Genomic DNA, 19,632 nt, shown 5'->3' on the forward strand with positions numbered 1-19,632 from the left:
AAGCCAAGATGACAAAACTGAGTCTGTCATACTTTGGCCACATCCTACGAAAAATTAATCATTAGAAAAGACAATGATGCTAGGAAAGGTGGAAGGCAATAGAGATATCACATGCCAGAGGGATAGACTCAGTCAAGGAGGTCAGGGGCCGGAGCCTGCAGGATCTAAGCAGCGTAGTAAAGGAAAAGGGGTCTTGGAAATGTCTCATCCTCAGGGTCGCCATGAGTTGAGGGCCACCTGAAGACAGTTAACAACAATAACAACACCAGCTGGCCCAGAGACTGGGTTTATCGACCACTTGCAGCCTTTTACTCCATTTCTTGAGAGGTCAACCATGCCTACGTGCTGTCAAGAAATTCTCCGACCCTGGAGCATGGACCCCTAGGCCACCAGAACACACTCTCTCAGCCTCAGGGGAAGGCAATGGCAAAACCCCTCCAAGGAAGTCTGGCCAGGAAACCCCCAGCATAGGGTGCTTTAGGGTTGCCATAAATACAGCAACATCCATACAACAAAAAGGGAGGAATCAACAGCTGGGGGGGGGGGGGGCGCCACAGACTTCTTGATATACAAAAAGATTTGGGGGAGCATTTAAGACAGGGGTGGGCTGAGTTCAAAAACAGCTCAAGGAACAAAGGGCATTGTTACAGATCTACAGAACACTGATAGAGAATAAACAGGGGCGAAAATTTGGAGACTAGTTGAGGAGTGGAGTATCCTATGGAAAAGGCACAGTTCAAATCCGCTGCTCAGACATGGAAAGCCACTGGGTGACCTTGGCCAAGTCACACTCTCTCAGCCTGAAGAGGGTGGCAATGGCAAGCCCTTCTTTGAACAAATCTTGCCAAGAAAACCCCAGAATAGCTTCACCGCCTTGTGGTTGCTACCTGTCAAAAAATGACAACAGCAAGTATCCTTTTGTGTTGCAACTGGAGATTACATTTCCTGGATCTCCCTGCAGCCACAAGGCCAGAAGGAGGAGGTGCCATCCTGCAAAAGAGATGCCCCTCCATCATGCCATCTGAAATGCCGAATGCAAAATGCGGACACTTTCCATTTCCCCCTCCTGGTGTGGTTTGTAACACCTTGCCTGGGGAAGAAGCCCGTGGAAAGGCCTTGGCTGCATTTTGCTTGGCCCCATAAAGGCATCCCTGTTTGGTGGCGTTGGGAGGAGTGGGAAAGGGACGAGGAGGAGGCAACTCGAGAGCCCGCCCCGGCCGTGACTGCCTGGCGGCTTCTTGGGCGCTGCTGCTGACGTGGCATTCTCACGTGTTCGGAAGTGGCCACTCAAGCCCAGCCCAGGGGGGCTGCCCTTTCTCTCTCTCTCTCTCTCTCTCTTCCCTGGCCTCTCTCCTTCCAAGAGGAGCTCAGGATGCTGAAGGCTGTCATCCTCATCGGGGGAGCCCAGAAAGGTGAGCAGCGCCACCTGGGTGCCCTGGCAGACCCCCTCCTTCAGGGCAGGGGCTGCCAACCTGGTGGCATTTCTGGGGGTGCCACTAAGAGAGGCTGGGGTCCTTGAGTCCTCTCTCATCTGTTTCCTGAAGAAATGAGGGCGCAGTTGCTCCACTGAGATGTTGCATTTTATGTCATGTCTCTGTTGGTGTTGTGTGCCTAAAGCAGTGGTCCCCAAACTGGGACCTTTAAGAGATTTTGGACTTCAGCTCCCAGGAGCCTCAGCCATCTTGGCCAATAGTCTGGGATCCTGGGAAGCCCAAAATCTCTTAAAAGAGCACAGTTTGGGGACCACTGCCCTAAAGCTACCCTATCTTGTGGTTTGCCCTTGCCTTTCCCTGAGGCTGAGAGAGTGTGACCCACCCAAGGTCACCCCAGTGGGGTTTCATGTGGGAATTGAACCCTGGTCTCCAGAGTCATCGTAGTGGTGATATCACTACATAGTCTTTATCACACTGGGGCTGATTTCGACATTAAAGAGAGATTAAAGCGCATTTAAAGCATCCTGCAAATGAAGCAGAAATGGCGAGTAACTGTGTGAATGATTGCCACACAAAATTGCATAAATAAAGTGATATCGGAAATGCATTGTCACTGAAATCCCGAAAGTAAAAAGATGCACATTAATGCTTCTTTGTCACCACTTTAATGGCGGGTTTCGTACAACATCGTGTGAAATTGTTACGTGTAATTATGCTAGTTTCATGTTATTTTAACTACCATGGTTCTCTCCTGCAGAATCCTGGACTCTCTACTTTAGTGAGGTACTGAAAACTCTTCGCTGGAGTCTGTCTACAGAATTTTCTAAGTTCTCCCCAAACTGCAAATCCCAGAGTTCTGTTGAATGGAACCATGACAGTTAAAAGGAGTATCAAACTGCTCTGCAGTGTAGTCCAATTTTGGAATTAGCATGTCACCTCCTGTTTAAAAAGGATAACTCTGCAAGACATGCAAAAAGGAGAACAAAAAACCACAAAATAATAAGGGCATTGTGTGAATGATAATATGCCATGATATACTTGGGTAAAGAAGGCACTTTGCCTATTCTGGAGCCTGGGCCAGTAGAACATGCTGGCTTAATTTAGGTCCGAAATACACTACTTTAACTGCCCTGGCTCAATGCTAGGGAATCCTGGGAACTGTAGTGTTTGTGAGACACTGAGTCTTCTCTGTCAGAGAGCTCTGGTGCCACAATAAACCACAATTCCCAAGATTCCCTAGCATTTATAATAGTTTCAAAGTAGATTATATCTGCGGTGTTTTTTGGACCGTAGTCCAGTATCCAAACTATTATGCCAAGTTTAATGTGTTCCCCCAAAGTATTGTATGTGAGTCAGTTTGAGGTTCAAAAAATTAGAAAATTGGATTTCTTCATCTTCAAGCATGATACTTTGGTGTGTGTTTGTGTGTGTGTGTGTGGGGGGGGAGTGATCATTAATCAAACATTTCCTAGGGGTGTGGGGCATAGAAAAGGTTGAGAACCATTGCCTTAGACCAGTGGTTCCCAAAGTATAGTCCTCAAAATGTTTGGGACTTGAACTCCTAGAATTCCAACTGTTGGCCAAGCTGGCAGGGGCTTTTGGCAGTTAAAGTTCAAAACATTTGGAGGGTGAAAGTTTGGGATGCACTCCCTTACACCATCCCAACAACCTGTCACTGACCCGCCATTGCCTCTTCCACTCAACCTCCAAGTTCTGTCAAGATCAACTTATAGTTATTATTTTTTTACTATTACAGTTGGCACCCCACAGGCTGCACCTGCAATGCAGAAACAATGCAGTTTGATAGTGCTTTAACTACCATGGCTCAGTGCTATGGAATTCTGGGAGATATTAAGTCTTCTGTGTCAGAGACATTTGCTGCCACATCAAAAAACACATCCAGGATTCCATAGCATTGAGCCATGACCAAGGGGTCAAACTGCATTATTTCTGCAGTGCAGATGCAGCCTTACTTTGCAGCCTACCCTGACATTAGTGCAAGTCAATCGGGCACTGACACCTGAGAGGAATAGGTCCTGGAGAGATGGAGCAACAGGTTTTATTGTCAGAGAGGGAGGGAGAAATGATGGGGTACTGATGCTATTCTCCAGAAAATTGCTTCCCAAATGTGTGTGAGAGAGAAAGAGAGAACAAATGTATCCACACTACATTGATCCCACTTTATCTACCATGTCTGGAGCCTATACGTTGGTAAATTACTTTGCTTCCCCTTGAAGTACAGTTGACCTTCCTTATCCATGGATTTTTCATCCATGGATTCAAGCATCCACAGTTAGAAAATATTCCAAAAAAGTATAAATTCCAAATAGCGAACCTTGATTTTCCATTTTATATCAAGGACACCATTTTACTGTGCCATTGTATTTAATGGAACTTGAGCATCCACGGATATTGTTATCCACAGGGGTTCCCAGAGCCAAACCTGGAATCAAAGATAATAAAGACCCACTGTATATCATTGAACTATATCTCCCTGGCAGAGAATTCTAATTACTGCATGAAATTACAAATTCCAGGATCTTATAGGATGAAACTCTGGCAGTTCAAAGTGGGAGAAAAGTGCTGTTGTTGTGCAGTTGTACATCCACCAGCTGTGGAATGAATGGTGAGGGAAAGATACTCTACATATGTTCAGAATCACTCTTCTTTGATAAATCTTTGGCTGAGACATCAGCAGCTTTTTTGTGTTTTGGAACCACCAGTCGGTGTGCCTTGCTTGTCTGTTTTCTCAAGAGGCAGAAGAGTGGAAACTTTGGCTCTCTAATGTTTGGCCTTTAACTACTGTAATCATGACTAGGTCATGACTAGGTGGAGCTGATGGGAGTTGCTTGCAGGCTAAATATCCGAAAGGGCCAATGTTCCCTGCCTCTAGTGTGGCAGAAGGCTGCTTAGCAGGGGTGGATATCATGGAGCCCTCCAGATGTTGCTGGTCTTCAAGACCCAGCATTCTTCAGCACTGGGAGTGCTGACCAGGGCTGCTGGAATTTGCAGTACATCAGCACTAGGAGGGCTACTCCCTGTGCCAAGGTGGGGGATTGTGGCTACCTTGCAGCAGGAGGGCTTGAATCAAGTGAGGGCTAGACCAGTGACTCTGGGATCTGCTTTCCTTGGCAGGGACCCGCTTCCGACCCTTGTCCTTTGAGGTGCCCAAGCCCTTGTTCCCTGTGGCAGGGGTGCCGATGGTACAGCATCATATTGAGGCATGCACTAAGGTAAGGAAGGAGTGTTCTAGAGAGACATGGGAGTGGGGCAGGGAAAGTTCCCTTCCTTGTATTTTGTTTACCTCTAATCAGGGGTATCATCTGACTACATGAAAGATTGTATCTGCTTATACAGTTGGTCCTCCACATTTGCAGCTTTGACTTTAGCGGATTTGATTATTTGCAGATTTGATTAATATGTTCTCTCTAGGAATCTCTAGGTCCTCCAGCACAACTCTGCCAGAAATTGGCCATAGAGTTGTGCTGGAAAACCTAGAAATTCCAAGAAAACACTTCTCTTGGCATTTGTACATCTTTCAGTATGATTCTGTGACCAGCTTCTGGCAGATGGTGACCTTAGAGTTGCACTGGAGGACCTGAAGATTCCTAGAGAGGTGTTTTCTTAGATAAATTGCAAGCACAATTGTTAGAGATATGAGAGAGGGCCTTCTCAGTGGCTGCCCCCAGACTCTGGAACTTCCTTCCCAGGGAAACCAGATATGGCCTCCTTTTTGTTCTTCCGCCGCAGGCTAAGAGCTTTTTTGTTTAGACGTATTTAAAATGGAAACATTTTAAAGAATATTCTGGGGATAGTGTAATAGTTTTGAAGTGTATGGGTTTTTAAAAGTGATTTTATGATTTTCAATAGTATTCTCTTTTTAAACGAATGATTTTTTAAAATATTGTAATAGTTTAATACCATTTCAGTTGTCAATTTTGTAAGTTTTTAATTGTACTGTTTTTTTAGACAGTAAACTGCTTTTGGTCCCAATCCTGGGAGAAAAGCAAGATAAAAATATGATGATGATGATGATGATGACGACAACGACGACGATGCTGTTATTTTATTTGCCATTTTTCCACATTCATGGGGTCCTTTACCCTTAGCCCCAGCGAATGTGGAGGGACCACTGTATAAGCTTATATTAGCATGCTTGAGTTTGAAGCTCTTGCTGGAGTTTTAAGTTTTTTAAGATCTTCTCTCACTCCCACTACTGTCACACAATGGCGTCACTAGGGTTGGCGTCCCTTGGTACGGTAACTCATGGTGTTACCCTCCCCTTGACTTCCTCCCATATCACAGAATCCTTAGTAATGTCTTTTGTATTAATGTTACTCATAAGTTGTAATTCCCATATATCACTGAATATAACGGTAACAGTTGTGACATTAATAACTAGCAAAATTAGAATTAAATTAACTTTTAAATTACGATATCTTATGCACAGCCTAAATGTAGTTACATGTATATAGTTTCATGTTACAAATATATTTTAACAAAGCATTAAAAAATCAACAAAAATAACAGTAGCAATAACAATAAACTAAATAAGACAATCAACTAGAGACACACAAAAATAATAAAATGATTTCCAACTTCTACTATTTGGCTAATAATAATAATAATAATAATAATAATAATAATAATAATAATGTTATACAATCACTTTTCCCTAAAAAAGAACATTTAAATCAATTTCTTCTATTTTATCTAAGTTGCATTATTCATTAATTTCACATTACAGTACTTTACACATTTACTCAGGTTTCTCTTCAGATCATATAAAATGTTCACTTTTTACATATATATAATTTCATGTGATTAAAATTAAAATTTGGTAAGATGTGATGATTTTTAAGACAATTTAAAAAGAATACTTTAAAAATAATTTAAATTTAAATTTTTAATAGTTTTAAAAGCATCAGAGGCTTCTCTTTTCTCCTCCCACTGAACCTTGTCCCCCTTACATAATATTCAGTATATTAAAGGGATGCAGGCAAATGCCTCAGCCCATTTCTGTCCAAAGGCAGATATTTGGTGAGCAGTGGTGTCACCTCTCTCTTTAGGGTGTCACCTGGTGGCCCCCCCCCCCCCCATTGACGCCCCTGCCTCTAATTCACCACTAAAATGGGCAGGGAGAAGGAAGTGAGCTCTCATGGCTGTAGAGTTTGCTGTGACTTTGGTGGGCAAGGACCAAGAAGTGCCCTTCCTTCTTGCCTTCTGTCCTCTGCAGGTGCCCAACATGAAGGAGATCCTCCTGATTGGTTTCTATCAGCCCAACGAGGCTCTCAGCCGCTTCCTGGTCTCAGCCCAGCAAGAATTCAAAATCCCAATACGGTGGGTAGCCAGCTGGCATGGCGGGAGTGGGGGTTGCAGGAGAAATCCTGTTTTCAAATCTGCCACTCAGGTCCCGATGGTGTGCAGCCTGAGACTGTTGAAATTGTGGGTTGCATTTGCCACCCATTGAATAACAGCGGCTTCTTGCATACATGCAACCAGGGGTGGGGAATCTGTGGTCTTCCAAAGTTGTAGAATTTCAGGCCTGTTACAGACTGCCAAAATAAAGCTGCTTCGGGTCTCTTTGGAGGTATGCTATTTAAATGATGCATGGGTCCTAAGAGTCCGGAGGTCACGCCAAAGCCACACTCCATTCCTAAGCACTGTAGTGCAGCTGTGGTGCAGCTTCTGGATTCTTAGGATGCATGCATCATTTAAACAGCATACCTCCAAAGAGACCCGAAGCAGCTTTATTTTGGCAGTCTGTAACAGGCCTCAGTTGACCATCCTGGCCAATTGTGAGGCAAGATGGGAAGTATAGTTTGACAACATTTAGAAGGCCTTAGATTCCTTGCCCTTGATTTAAGCTCTAATTGAATTGCCAGATGTTGTTCTTTTTGCATTAGATGGGGAATTAACACGAATCTTTATTGGGGAGAGGGTGAGCAACTCCAGGGGGATTAAGACTTATTTCCCAGTACTTCCAGGCCCACTATGGGCCACATTGGAGGGTTTGCCTGAAACAAGGGTAGAAAATCACACTCCTGGTGCCTTCACAGTTCTTTTTTTAATAAATCCATCCATCTTGAGGGAGAGAGAGGCAGGCTAGCTCCAAGAAGCCAAGTCCTCCCTCCAGTCCATCTGCCTTGGTCCAGGCCTCGGAGGTAGAGAATAACTGCTGGACCTGATCCCCTTCCCCACCACCATTCCCTTCTCCTTTTGTGTCTTGTCTTTTTAGATTGTAAGCCTGATTTACAGCGCTTTATAAATAAATGTTAATAATAATAATAAGAAATAATAAATGGCTATGGGGGAATCTGAGAGGGTCAAGGGGCAGATTTGGGATACTGCCTGCAGTCCATGTAATTCCCATTTTTGTTTTATGCCGCTTTTCCTGTATGTTTTTGTCCCTTCCTCCCCCCCTCTATTTTATCTGACTACTGCTTATACAGTGGACCCTTGGTATCTGCTGGGGTTTGTTTTACAGGAACCCCCCCCCCCCCATGTACACCAAAATTCGTGGCTGCTCAAGTCACATTATGGCATAGTAGAATGCCATCTCTTATATAAAATGGCGAACAGCAACATTTGCCTTTTGGATTTTTTTCAACCTGTAGTTGGTTGAATCCCTTGATGCATACTCTATGTATACATTGGGCTGACTGTACCATAGTCAAATTCGTTATTTTGAAAATGTTGTTGCTGTTGTGTGCCTTCAAACTGGTTCCACTTTGTGGTGACTCTAAAGCAAACCTATCATGAGGTTTTATGGGGCTGAGAGTGGTGACTCGCCCAAGGCCACCCAGTAGGTTTCCATGGCCTAGCAGAGAATTGAACCCTGGTCAGCAGAGTCATAGTATAATGCTCAAACCACTATGCCATACCACAAGGCTTTTTGTTAATTTTGTTCTAAGGGTATTCTTGGCATATTTCACCTTCTGCAACATAAAATCATCCTATCTTCCTCCTTTCTAGGTACCTACAAGAATACGCAGCCCTTGGCACAGGTGGTGGCATCTACCACTTCCGGGATCAGATCCTCTCTGGTAACCCTGAAGCCTTCTTTGTGCTGAATGCTGATGTCTGTTCTGCCTTTCCTCTTGATGAGATGCTTGGCTTCCATCGACAACGTGGTGATCCTGACAGCTTCCTTATGCTGGGCACCACGGTAACAAGCAGCTCTGACTTTTTACATGCTGAATTGCTTAGGGTCAGGGATGGAGTGCTTTTGGCCCTTTAGATGCCACAGCTTCCCCAGTTCCTTACCATTTCCTTTGCTGGCTAAGTTATGGAAGTTCCAGTCCAAACCTTATGACATGCCAGTAGTTTCACACACCTGACTTAGGGAACAGCGTTGGAGGGACTTGGAGTCCTAATATGCACAGAGTGAAGAAACTGGTGTCTTTTGTACAGTTCTGTGGCCAAGAACCTTCTGTAGGTTTTAGTTCAGCTCTGAAAGCCGACACTGTCTCTTATGAAGCTTTTGTAATGCTATTCTTCCTTTATAGGCCAACAGGAAACAGTCCCTCAACTATGGATGCATTGTGGCAAATGCTGATACACACGAGGTATGTGGAAGAAAGACTGAGTTGAAGGTCCACTCTAGTAGAGGGGGACACCCAATGCACAGAGCTGATCTAATATATTTTGCTGCCTGAGACAAAGGTCAAGATGGCAGTGCTTCCCATTCAATGTGCAAAACCCAACATGATTGGCAGTTGAATCTGTCCAGTGGTGTTGATGGGAAAGTGCCTTCCACCACACTTGAAGGCAGCAACCTGGCAGGGATGGGCCACTAGGCAGTTAATACAAGATGCACTTCTTTTCTTCCATGCCTTGTTGCTTCTTGCCAGCAGCTGTCACCCAATGCAACCATCTCATTCTGTCTTTTTCCAACCGACGTAAGCATTGATGAGAAACTGTGGAAATTTTACTCTGGAGGTCTAACAATTCTCCAACCCTAGCCTAAAGGTAGAGTCAGCCCTGCCAGCACAACACTCAAGTCCTTCCTGATGCTTTCTGGATCCTGGGTTTAGTCAGAAGAGGTATCCCTCACATCACTCCTCTCCACCTCCACAGTGTGTGAGCAACTTGCAGGTCTCACTTTCCCCCTACTCAGATGCCACTGTCTTGTGTAGGTGCTGCATTATGTGGAGAAGCCCAGCACATTTGTCAGCGAACTCATCAACTGCGGCATCTACTTGTTCACACCAGCCATCTTCCACCACATTGGAGCCGTCTTCCAACGGAACCAGCAGGAGCTGCTCCTGTGAGTCTCGTTCGTCACCAACCTTTGCATCCTTCCTGGTCACAGACCATGGGAGTGGCAAGTCACTCATCTACCATCTTACTTTCTTTCTTTCTTTCTCCAACTCCTCTTTGTCCTCCTTTTCCTGCCATCTTTTGCCCACTTGTAGGGGCTCATATATTGGGTAAGTGTCAGACTTTCCCTTCATCTTGCATGCCCTTCACCCAAAGATTGTAGTGGTTCTGTTCTGTGTGGCTTGGGCAATTAGGCTATAAGTTTCCTAGTTGCTGAAGTCAGCTGCTGTGTCATATTCAATTGCCACTTTGAAAATTTGCTTTGCCTGAGGTAGAGAAACATCTATCCATTCACCTGTAGTTGAGCATCTCCTCTCTGGCAAGCAGAATGCTGTGTCTCCTTCACTTTTGTTGTGTCTCATTCTTGCAGAGAGGAAAGCACCAATGGCTGGCAGCGAGCTGAAGCCATCAGACTGGAGCAGGATGTGTTCACAGCCCTTGCTGGGCAAAGACGTCTCTTTGTCTACAGAACAGAAGGGTTTTGGAGCCAAATTAAGTCTGCTGGGTAAGGAGAAGAAGAAAGAGACAAGCAGAGACAAATCTAGGTGCTCTGTGGCCCACTGAGTAGGCAAGGAGGCAGCTGTAAGCCAGTCCATGTATATGTCTGTGAGCAGGGCTGGCCCATAATATGTTATTCCCAACAGAAAAGGACAAGATACCATCTGTAGTATGGGAAAAAGGAGAAGATGGCATCTCCTTCTCATGCCTTCTGTGGTATTGGAAAGGAAAAGATGGCACCCCCTTCTCATGCCATCTATGGTATGGTAAAAAGACAAGATGGAGCCCCCTTTCTATGTCATCTGTGGTATGGGAAAAGGACAAGATGGTGCCTCTTTCCCATGCCATCTGTGAATTTCATTGGCAGTTGAATTATCTTGCAACACTGCAGCTGAGAGCAGAAGGGAAGCTTTGAGGACCTTCTATAGATCCCAACTTTGCTTTGCTTTAGTGAAAGACTGTACATTTTATTTGCTCAGGGGTGGGCAGCAGAAAGGTAAAACAACTTCAAATTGTGCTGAGAAAAATACAGAAATTGCTGAATAGTATTTCAGGATGCATGGGGTAAGTTACAGCTGATCTTAGTGCAGTTGGTCATTCTTTCTCCATTTTTTTGCCTACTGTACTGTCTTGCAGTTTCCAGATGCCATGGGTCCAATCTTTGTACCTTTTCCTGCTTGCATTTTTTTAAAAAAAATCCAACTTAATTATAACATGTGGGTCTTCATAGCAGGATGTGTAGAAATCTAAGCTTTCTATAATTTATTTTGGGGCTTATATAATGGGTGCTTCTGCTACATAGGTAGCAGAAGTCCAACAGAAAGAAAGAAAGACTTGAATGTTAGTTCTGGCTTCAGAATTGATTAGAAGCATTAGGAAGGAGAGGAAATAAATTAACCCATGAAGGGTCTACAATAGATTGGATTTTCCCTCTTGACCATGGACCTTCTTTTTGGTCAGAGTTAATTCATTCTGTCTTGCTTTGCCCTACAGAGGCTGGTATAATGGGTCTGGTACTGTGAAGGAGGTCAAATGTCAGGCATTAATCTCTGCCTTGTTCTCATTTCTAGGTCTGCCATCTATGCCAATCGCCTTTATCTTAGCTGCTACAGCCACTGTCACCCAGAGAGACTTGCCCAGAACCAGTCTGATGGACCCACCATCCGAGGTTGTTACAGCTGCCCTTACCTTTTGAGAGCTGAAAATACAAATCTATCCAGTTGGCAGGAACAAGATAGACAGTTTATATTCCAAACTAAGGCACAGAGGCTCCCAAGACTGCATCTCCCCCGTTTTTGGCCCCTTCATCAACCACATACATCATCTGACTGGTTCCCCAAAACTAAAAGTGACATCTCAGTCACTTCCAGTTTCTATTTTTTACCCTTTTAGGACCTTTATTTTTTTATTTGTGTGGTGTGCGTGTGTGTCCCATCAACTATTTAGCAAATAATTATATCTTCAGGAGGCATGATTCTCCATTTCTTAGTGGGTTATAGACTATTAAGAGCCTGTTGAGGACAGGTAAGGAAAAAAGTCTCATGCAGTCTGTAGCTTGCACAATTCCCCCTCCACCCTAAAAGATGGGAGTCAAGCCAGGGAGCCAGTACTGTTCCCCTAGTTCCAAAGGTCTAGGATTGTTCCTGGCTGACCCAAAGCTAGTGGCAAGTTACTTCAAAATGTGTGATGTCCCTTTTTTCAGCCTATTTTTGAAAATGCTAAACAGACTGGGGAAACCATTCACTTCCTGTGTGTCCTGGGTTTCAGAACGTGTCCTAATTATGCTTGGTGGGAGCCTTCTTTCTTTTAGTGATACAGGAGTTTAAGTCTGTTGTGCCCTCTTTTTCCATGCAGGAAATGTTTACATCCATCCAACAGCCTCTGTGGATGCCAGTGCAGTGGTAAGCTGGGCATGGTGTAGACTGTGTGTCTAGGGTCAGAGTCAGCAAGAGGTAGAGAACTGGGGAAGAATTCTACCTCAAAACGTTTTACAGGGCACACCACCCACTTCATGCAAAACCTAAGTGGCTAGATCTTTCATTCAAAACCCCTCTTTTGAATTAAAAAAAAAATGGCAGGGGGAGCAAAGCAAGATGCAGCACTTTGTCTTAATAAGTGATTACAGCTCCTAGATTGCAGGAGTGCAGGTAGGCATTTGGCTACAATTATTTTAGAGTTGGGAGCCTTTGCAGGGAGGCTGGGAGCTGGAAAAACAGTTCTGAGATGGGAGGCAGGGGGTCTTGATCTATATTTAGGGAGCTGTGTGTTTTTGACTTAGGCTATGGGCCCCAGAGCCACCCCCATGTCCAGAGCAAGCATGTAGCAGGGTCCTTGCATGCCAACTGACTGACCCCTGTGTGTTTCCTTTGCAGCTCGGTCCCAATGTCTCTATTGGGAAAGGAGTGACGATTGGTGCTGGAGTTCGTGTGCGGGAATCGATCATTCTCCATGGGGCTTCTCTTCAGGTAGGTGTCATCTCACCAATCAGATCTTTCACCCTCTTGAAAACATGGGGTTTAACAGCAGCAATAGCAGCAATAACAAATACAATTAAAGAATAAAAACCAGTTGTAAACACAATTAAAAACAGCTTGGTAGCAAGAAAGAAGAGCCCCTTTCAGTTAAAACCAAGCTGGATGCCAAAGGTCTAAATAGAAAGGGGTTGCCCATCAGTGGCAGCACCACAGGGAGGGTGCCAGAATTGTATTGCTGTATTTCCTAATTTAGAATGTCTCCCCATGCATCATTTAAACACAGAGCCACTCATGAAATATTAAGAAGGTGTCAGTCAGCAACAATTCACTCTTCTCTGAAGCAACGTTTTGCCATTTTATGAAACATTCATTTCTCCCTTAGTTTCCCTTTACCTAATTCTTTTAAGGCCATGCACTAACCCCTTTAAAAAGGAGCCAGGTGGGAGGGAAAGAATATGGTGCCCACTGTCTTTCATGTATAATATAAGAGATAGGGACACTGTGGCCCTCTAAAAGTTGTTGGACTGCATCTTCCATTATCCCAAATATTGGCTATATTGTTGGTTCTGATCACTTGAACAGCAACAGAAGAGAAGATGTTCCCTATCTGGGTATTATGCAATAGTGGAACATCATCTCACTAATGCTGGACTGGGTTAGTAGAATTATAGCTCTAATTGGAAGTAGGAAGGGCTTTTTTTAAAAAAAATTATAAACTGTCAAAATGAGTAAGGAAACATAAATCTACATTGATAAATAAATAAATAATAAATAATAAAAATCCAAATGCAAAGAGCTATACAGTCATCACAACATGTGTAAAATCGCAACAAGAGGAAGGAAGAAGAAGAGGATTCAAAAAGGAGGGAAACACAAACATTTATGGGCACACTCTTCTAATTTAGACAGATTCTTGACAATGGGCAGTCAAACTAACGAAGTAAGAAAGTCCATACGGACTGAACAACAACCATAAAGTGTATATTCAGCAGGATTAGAAAAAAATGATCCAAAAAGTCTTCAGTTGGAAGTTTGAGTCTTTATTAGCAAATGCAATGAATGGATTAAAATAATAATAATAATAAAAACATAGTGCTCGGTGTTTTCTTGTTGTTTTTTTGATGTTCAACAGATGGCACTAGTGCACTGTAATGTTTGAGGATTATATCTTCCTTAGAGAAAACAACACAGTCTCTTGACACCTTTTAGGGATGAACATATTATTGTTATGGCATAAGCACCTACCTACATACCCTAAAGGCACCAGATCCTATCTAATCTTGGAAGCTATCCAAAGGTGAGCTCTGGTTAGTGCTTGGATGGGAGACCACCAACAAATATCAGGTGCTGTAGGCTATATCTCTGAGGAAGGAACGGGCAAAACCACCTTTGAGTATTCCTTGCCTAGGAAATCCCTATGAAATTAATGGGATTGCCATAAATTGACAGGCAACTTGAAGGCATATACTAACCTTGAGTGTACAAGCTGTAGTGGATTGCTATTTTCTTCATGATACACGCTATTTGAAGAGATGGACTGTAGTCCTGGAACTTTTATGCTTAACATAATTTTACATCAGCTGCCACAAGATGCTTGGTTGTTGTTGTTTTTTTGCTGGAAATGGTTTTCCTGTGTGTGTGTTGTTTGCCTTCAGGCTGTTTCTGACTTGCAGCAACCCTAAGGTGAACCTATCACAGGTTGTTGTTGTTGTTTTTGGCAGGTTTCTTCAGAGGGGGGTTGCCATTGCCACCTTCTATGGCTGAGAGGCTGTGATTTGCCCAAGGTCACCCACTGGGTTTTCATGACCAAGTGGGAATTCAAGCCCTGCTTTCCAGAGTCATAGTCCAACTCTCAAACCATTGTATCACGCTGGCTTCTGGAAATGCTTGACTGATGTATTTTCTGATAGGTATACAAACAAATGAGTCATTTCAAGGTAGGGGTTTCATATGCAGTATCAAATGTGTGACTTAGTAGCACACTGAACTAGGATATATATTTTATCTGTGGCAGTCTCATAGGCCTGTTACAGACAGCCAAAATAAAGCTGCTTCGAGTCACAGTGGAGGTATGGTGTTTCAATGATGCATGCGTCCTAAGAGTCCAGAAGTCGCACCAAAGCCACACTCCAGACTGGAGCGTGGCTTTGGTGTGGCTTCTGGACTCTTAAGATGCATGCATCATTGAAACACCATACCTCCATTGTGACTCGAAGCAGCTTTATTTTGGCTGTCTGTAACAGGCCATAGTCACTGACCTAGGAGTAAATCACATTGAATTCAGTTTGGTTTTCTTGTAGGTAGATGGGCGGTATTGCTCTGTCATACTGAATTCATTTTACAATCAATATAAAATATTGACAAATGTATATTTGTACTTCTATATGCATATTTGTATTTCTATTTTTTTTTTAAATGAGGAGAGTCAGATTTTGAGAGGGGGGATTATCGAAAGCCTCTCCTTTAAAAAAAAAAAAGAAAGTTCTTACTACATCCCATTTCTAGAAATTGGCACCTGCAGGTAGGGTTGGAAAAGATTCTGGTCCGATACTCAGAAAAGAGTGACTGCCAGTAAGTATAGACCAGAAGACAGGAATCCTGAGCCCTAATATGGCCTTCTTGGGGCCCCATCCAGCATATGGATGTTCCTCAGTCACCCCAAATTCTCAATGGGGAGCTCTCTGGCTGTGCCTTACATCATTCTCAGAATTTGGGATAATATCTTTTGTTGAACTGATCCTGCTGTGAAGGATTCTGGGAGTGTAGTATTCACCCGGAGCAGCAAGCCTCCTTCCCAGAGGGACCAACCTGGGATGCTGAACCTTGGGCTCCTTTCCCCATCCTTTCCATCCAGTATTCACCCTCCTCATTCCCCTCAGTGTACTCAGCTTCAAGAAGCCAAAGGAATGGGGGAGAAGAACACTTGTTTGGTGTTTTAAGGAGCTATCTGAGTCCTGCCCTAATTACATCTCCTCCTTGTAAGTGCATGGTGAGCACCATTTACTCTCAGCCCCTCTGCTTTTCCATACATCAATGAGAGCAGTCTGTGGCACCCAGTTCAGGGCAACATTACTGCCTACCAGGTTGTGCCAAATGGGATGAACTAGGACAGGGGTGGGCTCTGAGATGGGAAGTAAGCCATTGCATTCATAGCCAGTTTTGAGCACCTTTAGCTGGGTTTTGGACAAACAACAACTCCCCAAAATTTATGTGAAGATTTTTTAAAACAAATTTTTAGAGTTGGGCAATTACCAGAGGGGCTTCAGGGGGCACATATTGGGACCTGCAGAGACATTGTCTTTTCCCCATCCCCTTTAGCCTCTTTCACCATGGCAAGCATGTTGAACTGAGTTAGCCTGTGGTGTGCTTGACCCTACCATCTTTTCCTCAGGACCATACATGTGTGCTGAACAGCATTGTGGGCTGGGAGAGCACCATTGGACGCTGGGCCCGTGTGGAGGGGACTCCCAGTGACCCCAACCCTAATGATCCCTATGCAAAGATAGACAGTGAGACTCTCTTCCGGGATGGCCGCCTCACTCCTTCCATCACCATTCTGGGTAAACTATAGACTTCTGTGGCCTTCCTCTTCCCTCCCTCCCCATAAATAGAACCACTGCGTTTCTGAGGATGTCACTGTTTTGAGGTGGCATTTCCATTCCCCTTGTGTCCCCCATCCTGATTCCTTCCTGCACCTACCTCCACAGGTTGCAACGTGACGATTCCTGCTGAAGTTGTCATCCTGAACTCCATTGTCCTGCCTCACAAGGAACTCAGCCGCAGCTTCAAGAATCAAATCATCCTCTGAAGGGAAAGGGTGAAGGTGGTAACCTCTGTCTGTACTCAGAGGGGCCTCGTAATGCGGTAGCCAGAGACTTCATCAAATCCACCCTTAAGCTGCATCCCATCTCTCTTCTTGGTGTGGTGAGACAAGGACAGCATCAAGACATATCTCCCTCTGGGGCATGTTTCTGGATGAGCTACTGTCTGGTACTGGAGGGATTTGAAATGGATGACCTATTCTTTCTTTAACTGTCACAGAATCCTGCCTCTTCTGTTGGCGCCATGCTACCTCACTGCTAACCAAGGCAGCTGGTAGGGAAGATATGTGGATGTGCATAAGTGGTAGATTTCACTTGGTATTTAGGGTACTGAATGGACTTAGAGACATGTCTTTGTGCTCCTTTGGATCTCGGGTGCCTTCGTTCAACTTCTTTGATTCCTGTCAGAGTCTTCCTCCTGATTCTCCATAGCAAAGGTGCAGGGAAACGTCAGCATTGCTGTTAAGTCTGAGTAGCATCCATCCAAGGTTCAGGTTCAGAGAGTGGGAAATCCTCCAACCATCATCATTACCTTTTCTTTGAGAGGCCTGAAGCTGAGACAATAGAGTTTATCAATCAGTTAAGGTGCTTTAAAAAAACACCCTGATATCTATGATACAGTTCCTGTTAAAAACTCTAAAACAAAAATCCATCACCACTTATTTTTCTGGCCTTAATGATAAGCTTACAAATCCTTCCTGTCAAGTACTAATTTTGCACTGAGTCATTGGACTGGCAGCTTCTGAGGGGTGCCCAAGGAAATCCAAAAACACAGAAAAGGTTAAACTTTAAATGTTTCCTCCTGTAATGTACTTTGAGGACATGCTGTTGGATATAAATATTTGAAATAAATTGAGTATAAATATTTGAGATAAATTAATGCAGGGAGCTGAAGTTTCTTTTGAGTTTTCAGTTCATTTCTAAGAACTGGCTCAAGACTGCTACCTTCTCCCTCCTATAAACTCAGAAATTGGAACACCCAGAGAACTGGTTGCAGAACTGAGGAAATGGCTGACCTAAAGCAGAGTTCAAGTTTCAATGCATGCACCGTGGGGAACATCAAAGAGCATGTAGTCCAGCCTTCCTTGTAATGCAGAGGATCTACTGTTACAGCTCCCCATCCAACCTTGGTTTAAAAACCTTTTTAAAAAGGAGAGTTTCTCACCTTGTGACGCATTATTTTCCACTACCAGACATCAGAAAGTTCTTCTGGATATTTAGTTGAAATCCCACCTTATAATTTGAACCTGTCGATTTGGATTCCACCCTGGGGGGCAACAGGGAAGAGTTCCCATCGTCTATGAGGCAGCATTTCAAATATTGGAACATGGCTGTTGTATCACCTTTGAATAGTTTCTTCTCCAGGATAAACATGCTCAACCTCTTCAGCTAATTCAAACAACGTAAGTCATGCTCTGGTCATGATCTGTGTGATAGTCTTTCAAGTGCCTGTCATATTACCTCTTAATCATCTCTCCCCCAACCTAAAGATATCAAATTTCTGTTTCTTCATAGGGCTTCCATGTAGTAGAATTATATCTGGAACAGGTTCTATTGCCTGGGTTTGTATCTGTCTTCAAAATTAACCAGTAAAAAAGCACACTTTGTGGTTGCAGCCACTCACTATATTAGAAGTAGAACATTTTCCTTCATACATCTTCCTCTCCCATCATAAAGTGGCCTGTGTGCATTTACAGTAATAAAAGCAAGGAATTTGGCACCTTGTTGCTATGCATTTAACCCAGGGTAGGTTTTAAATGTTGCCTTTCTTAGGACTCTAGACAATTTTTGTTAACATCTGCCATTTTTGTAACATCTGCCATTATGATAAATAAAAAGATTGTGTGTTATATATATTAACTAGTTTGAGCTGCTTGTGTCTGAAATAGGGTGAATGGTTTTGCTGAGTTGAGGCTGAAGAGTTAGCAAAGCATTTAACACCCTGCCAGAGTTCAGGGTGTGGATGGGAGTGTTTCAGAAATATAAAATCCCAGGATCTGGGGTGTTGGATTTCTTCAGAGCCTGGAAATGTGAAGAAACTTTTCCAAGCTCAGTTTTTCTCTTGTTTTGAGCTGTATTCTTCATGTTCTTGTTATGTACTTTTAGGTCATTTCTGATTTATGGCAACTCTAAGGCAGACCTATCATGGAGATTTCTTGGCAAGATTTGCTCAGAGCAAGTTTGCCATTGCCTTCCTTTGAAACTGAGTGTGGGAATTTGAATCCTGACCTCTTGGAGTCCTAGTCCAGAATTCAAACCATTACACCACACTGGCTTTCATGGCAGACTGCTTATTGTGTTCAAGAAAATCTGGGTGAATGACAACCAAGCCAGCCTCTAGATCAGAGGTCGAAAATGGCAGACTTTCCATATGTTTTTCCAGTGCTGTTCCCATGATCCTTCGCTACTGGCTAGGATTGATAGGAGTTGAAGCCAGCAACATCTGGAGGGCCATGAATTACTTAGTCCATAGTACAGGCCAATTCTGGGCTTTGCTCATTCATAATACTAGACTATAATAGAATGTGACTTGCTTCTGCTGTGTAGATATTTTTGAACTGCAGGTCCCATAATCCATCAACATTGGCTGTGCTGGTTGAGGCTGGGGAGGAGTTGCAGGCCAAAAACAAACTGCCCACCTCCTGCATCTAAGAAAAAACTAAATTGAAGTGCTAGTCTAGTTTGATTTAAGGGGAAATCCTGCCTCGATGCTCTGCTGATATCTTGAAAGAATGTCAGTTGGTAAATGGAGTAAAGATTTGTGCAATTAGACTTTTTTAAAATGAAACGGCCTGTAAAGTCCTCTTTTCAAAGGCTCCTGCAAAAGGTTAAGTAGTCATAGCAAAAGCGGAGGCATCCTTTTGTGGATTAGCAACTGGCTGAATGATAGGAAATAGAAGGTAGACATAAATGGTCAATTTGCACAGTGGAGAGAGATAAACCACAGGGAGCCTCAAGGATCTATAATGGGACCTGCGCTTTTTAACATATTCATTAATGACTTGGAAACGGGATTGAACGGAAAGCAGCAAAATTTGCAGATGATAAATTATTAAAGGTAGTTAAATCTAAAGCAGATTGTAA

At 43.6% G+C, this 19,632-nt stretch overlaps 1 protein-coding gene across 5 annotated transcripts; it reads left to right on the plus strand.

Moving 5' to 3' along the window:
• The first annotated feature begins 1,277 nt into the window (after positions 1–1,277).
• GMPPA (GDP-mannose pyrophosphorylase A) lies at positions 1,278–18,408 on the plus strand. 5 transcript variants are annotated; one of them, XM_042442656.1, is made up of 13 exons: positions 1,278–1,412; positions 4,569–4,666; positions 6,670–6,773; positions 8,409–8,601; positions 8,942–9,001; positions 9,572–9,702; positions 9,851–9,865; positions 10,126–10,260; positions 11,324–11,421; positions 12,108–12,154; positions 12,626–12,718; positions 16,119–16,287; positions 16,435–18,408. In XM_042442656.1, exons 1-13 carry the CDS (start codon positions 1,373–1,375, stop codon positions 16,533–16,535), a joined length of 1,284 nt encoding a protein of 427 aa, XP_042298590.1. In that variant the 5' UTR covers positions 1,278–1,372; the 3' UTR covers positions 16,536–18,408. The 5 variants fall into 5 exon arrangements, 4 of the variants coding, with proteins under 4 accessions (XP_042298590.1, XP_042298599.1, XP_042298612.1 ...); XM_042442673.1 differs by lacking the exon at positions 1,278–1,412 and adding an exon at positions 4,017–4,059; XR_006100948.1 differs by lacking the exon at positions 12,108–12,154.
• Positions 18,409–19,632: the final 1,224 nt, after the last annotated feature.

The sequence above is a fragment of the Sceloporus undulatus genome, chromosome 1 (genome assembly GCF_019175285.1).
Source record: "Sceloporus undulatus isolate JIND9_A2432 ecotype Alabama chromosome 1, SceUnd_v1.1, whole genome shotgun sequence".
Lineage (NCBI taxonomy): Eukaryota > Metazoa > Chordata > Lepidosauria > Squamata > Phrynosomatidae > Sceloporus > Sceloporus undulatus.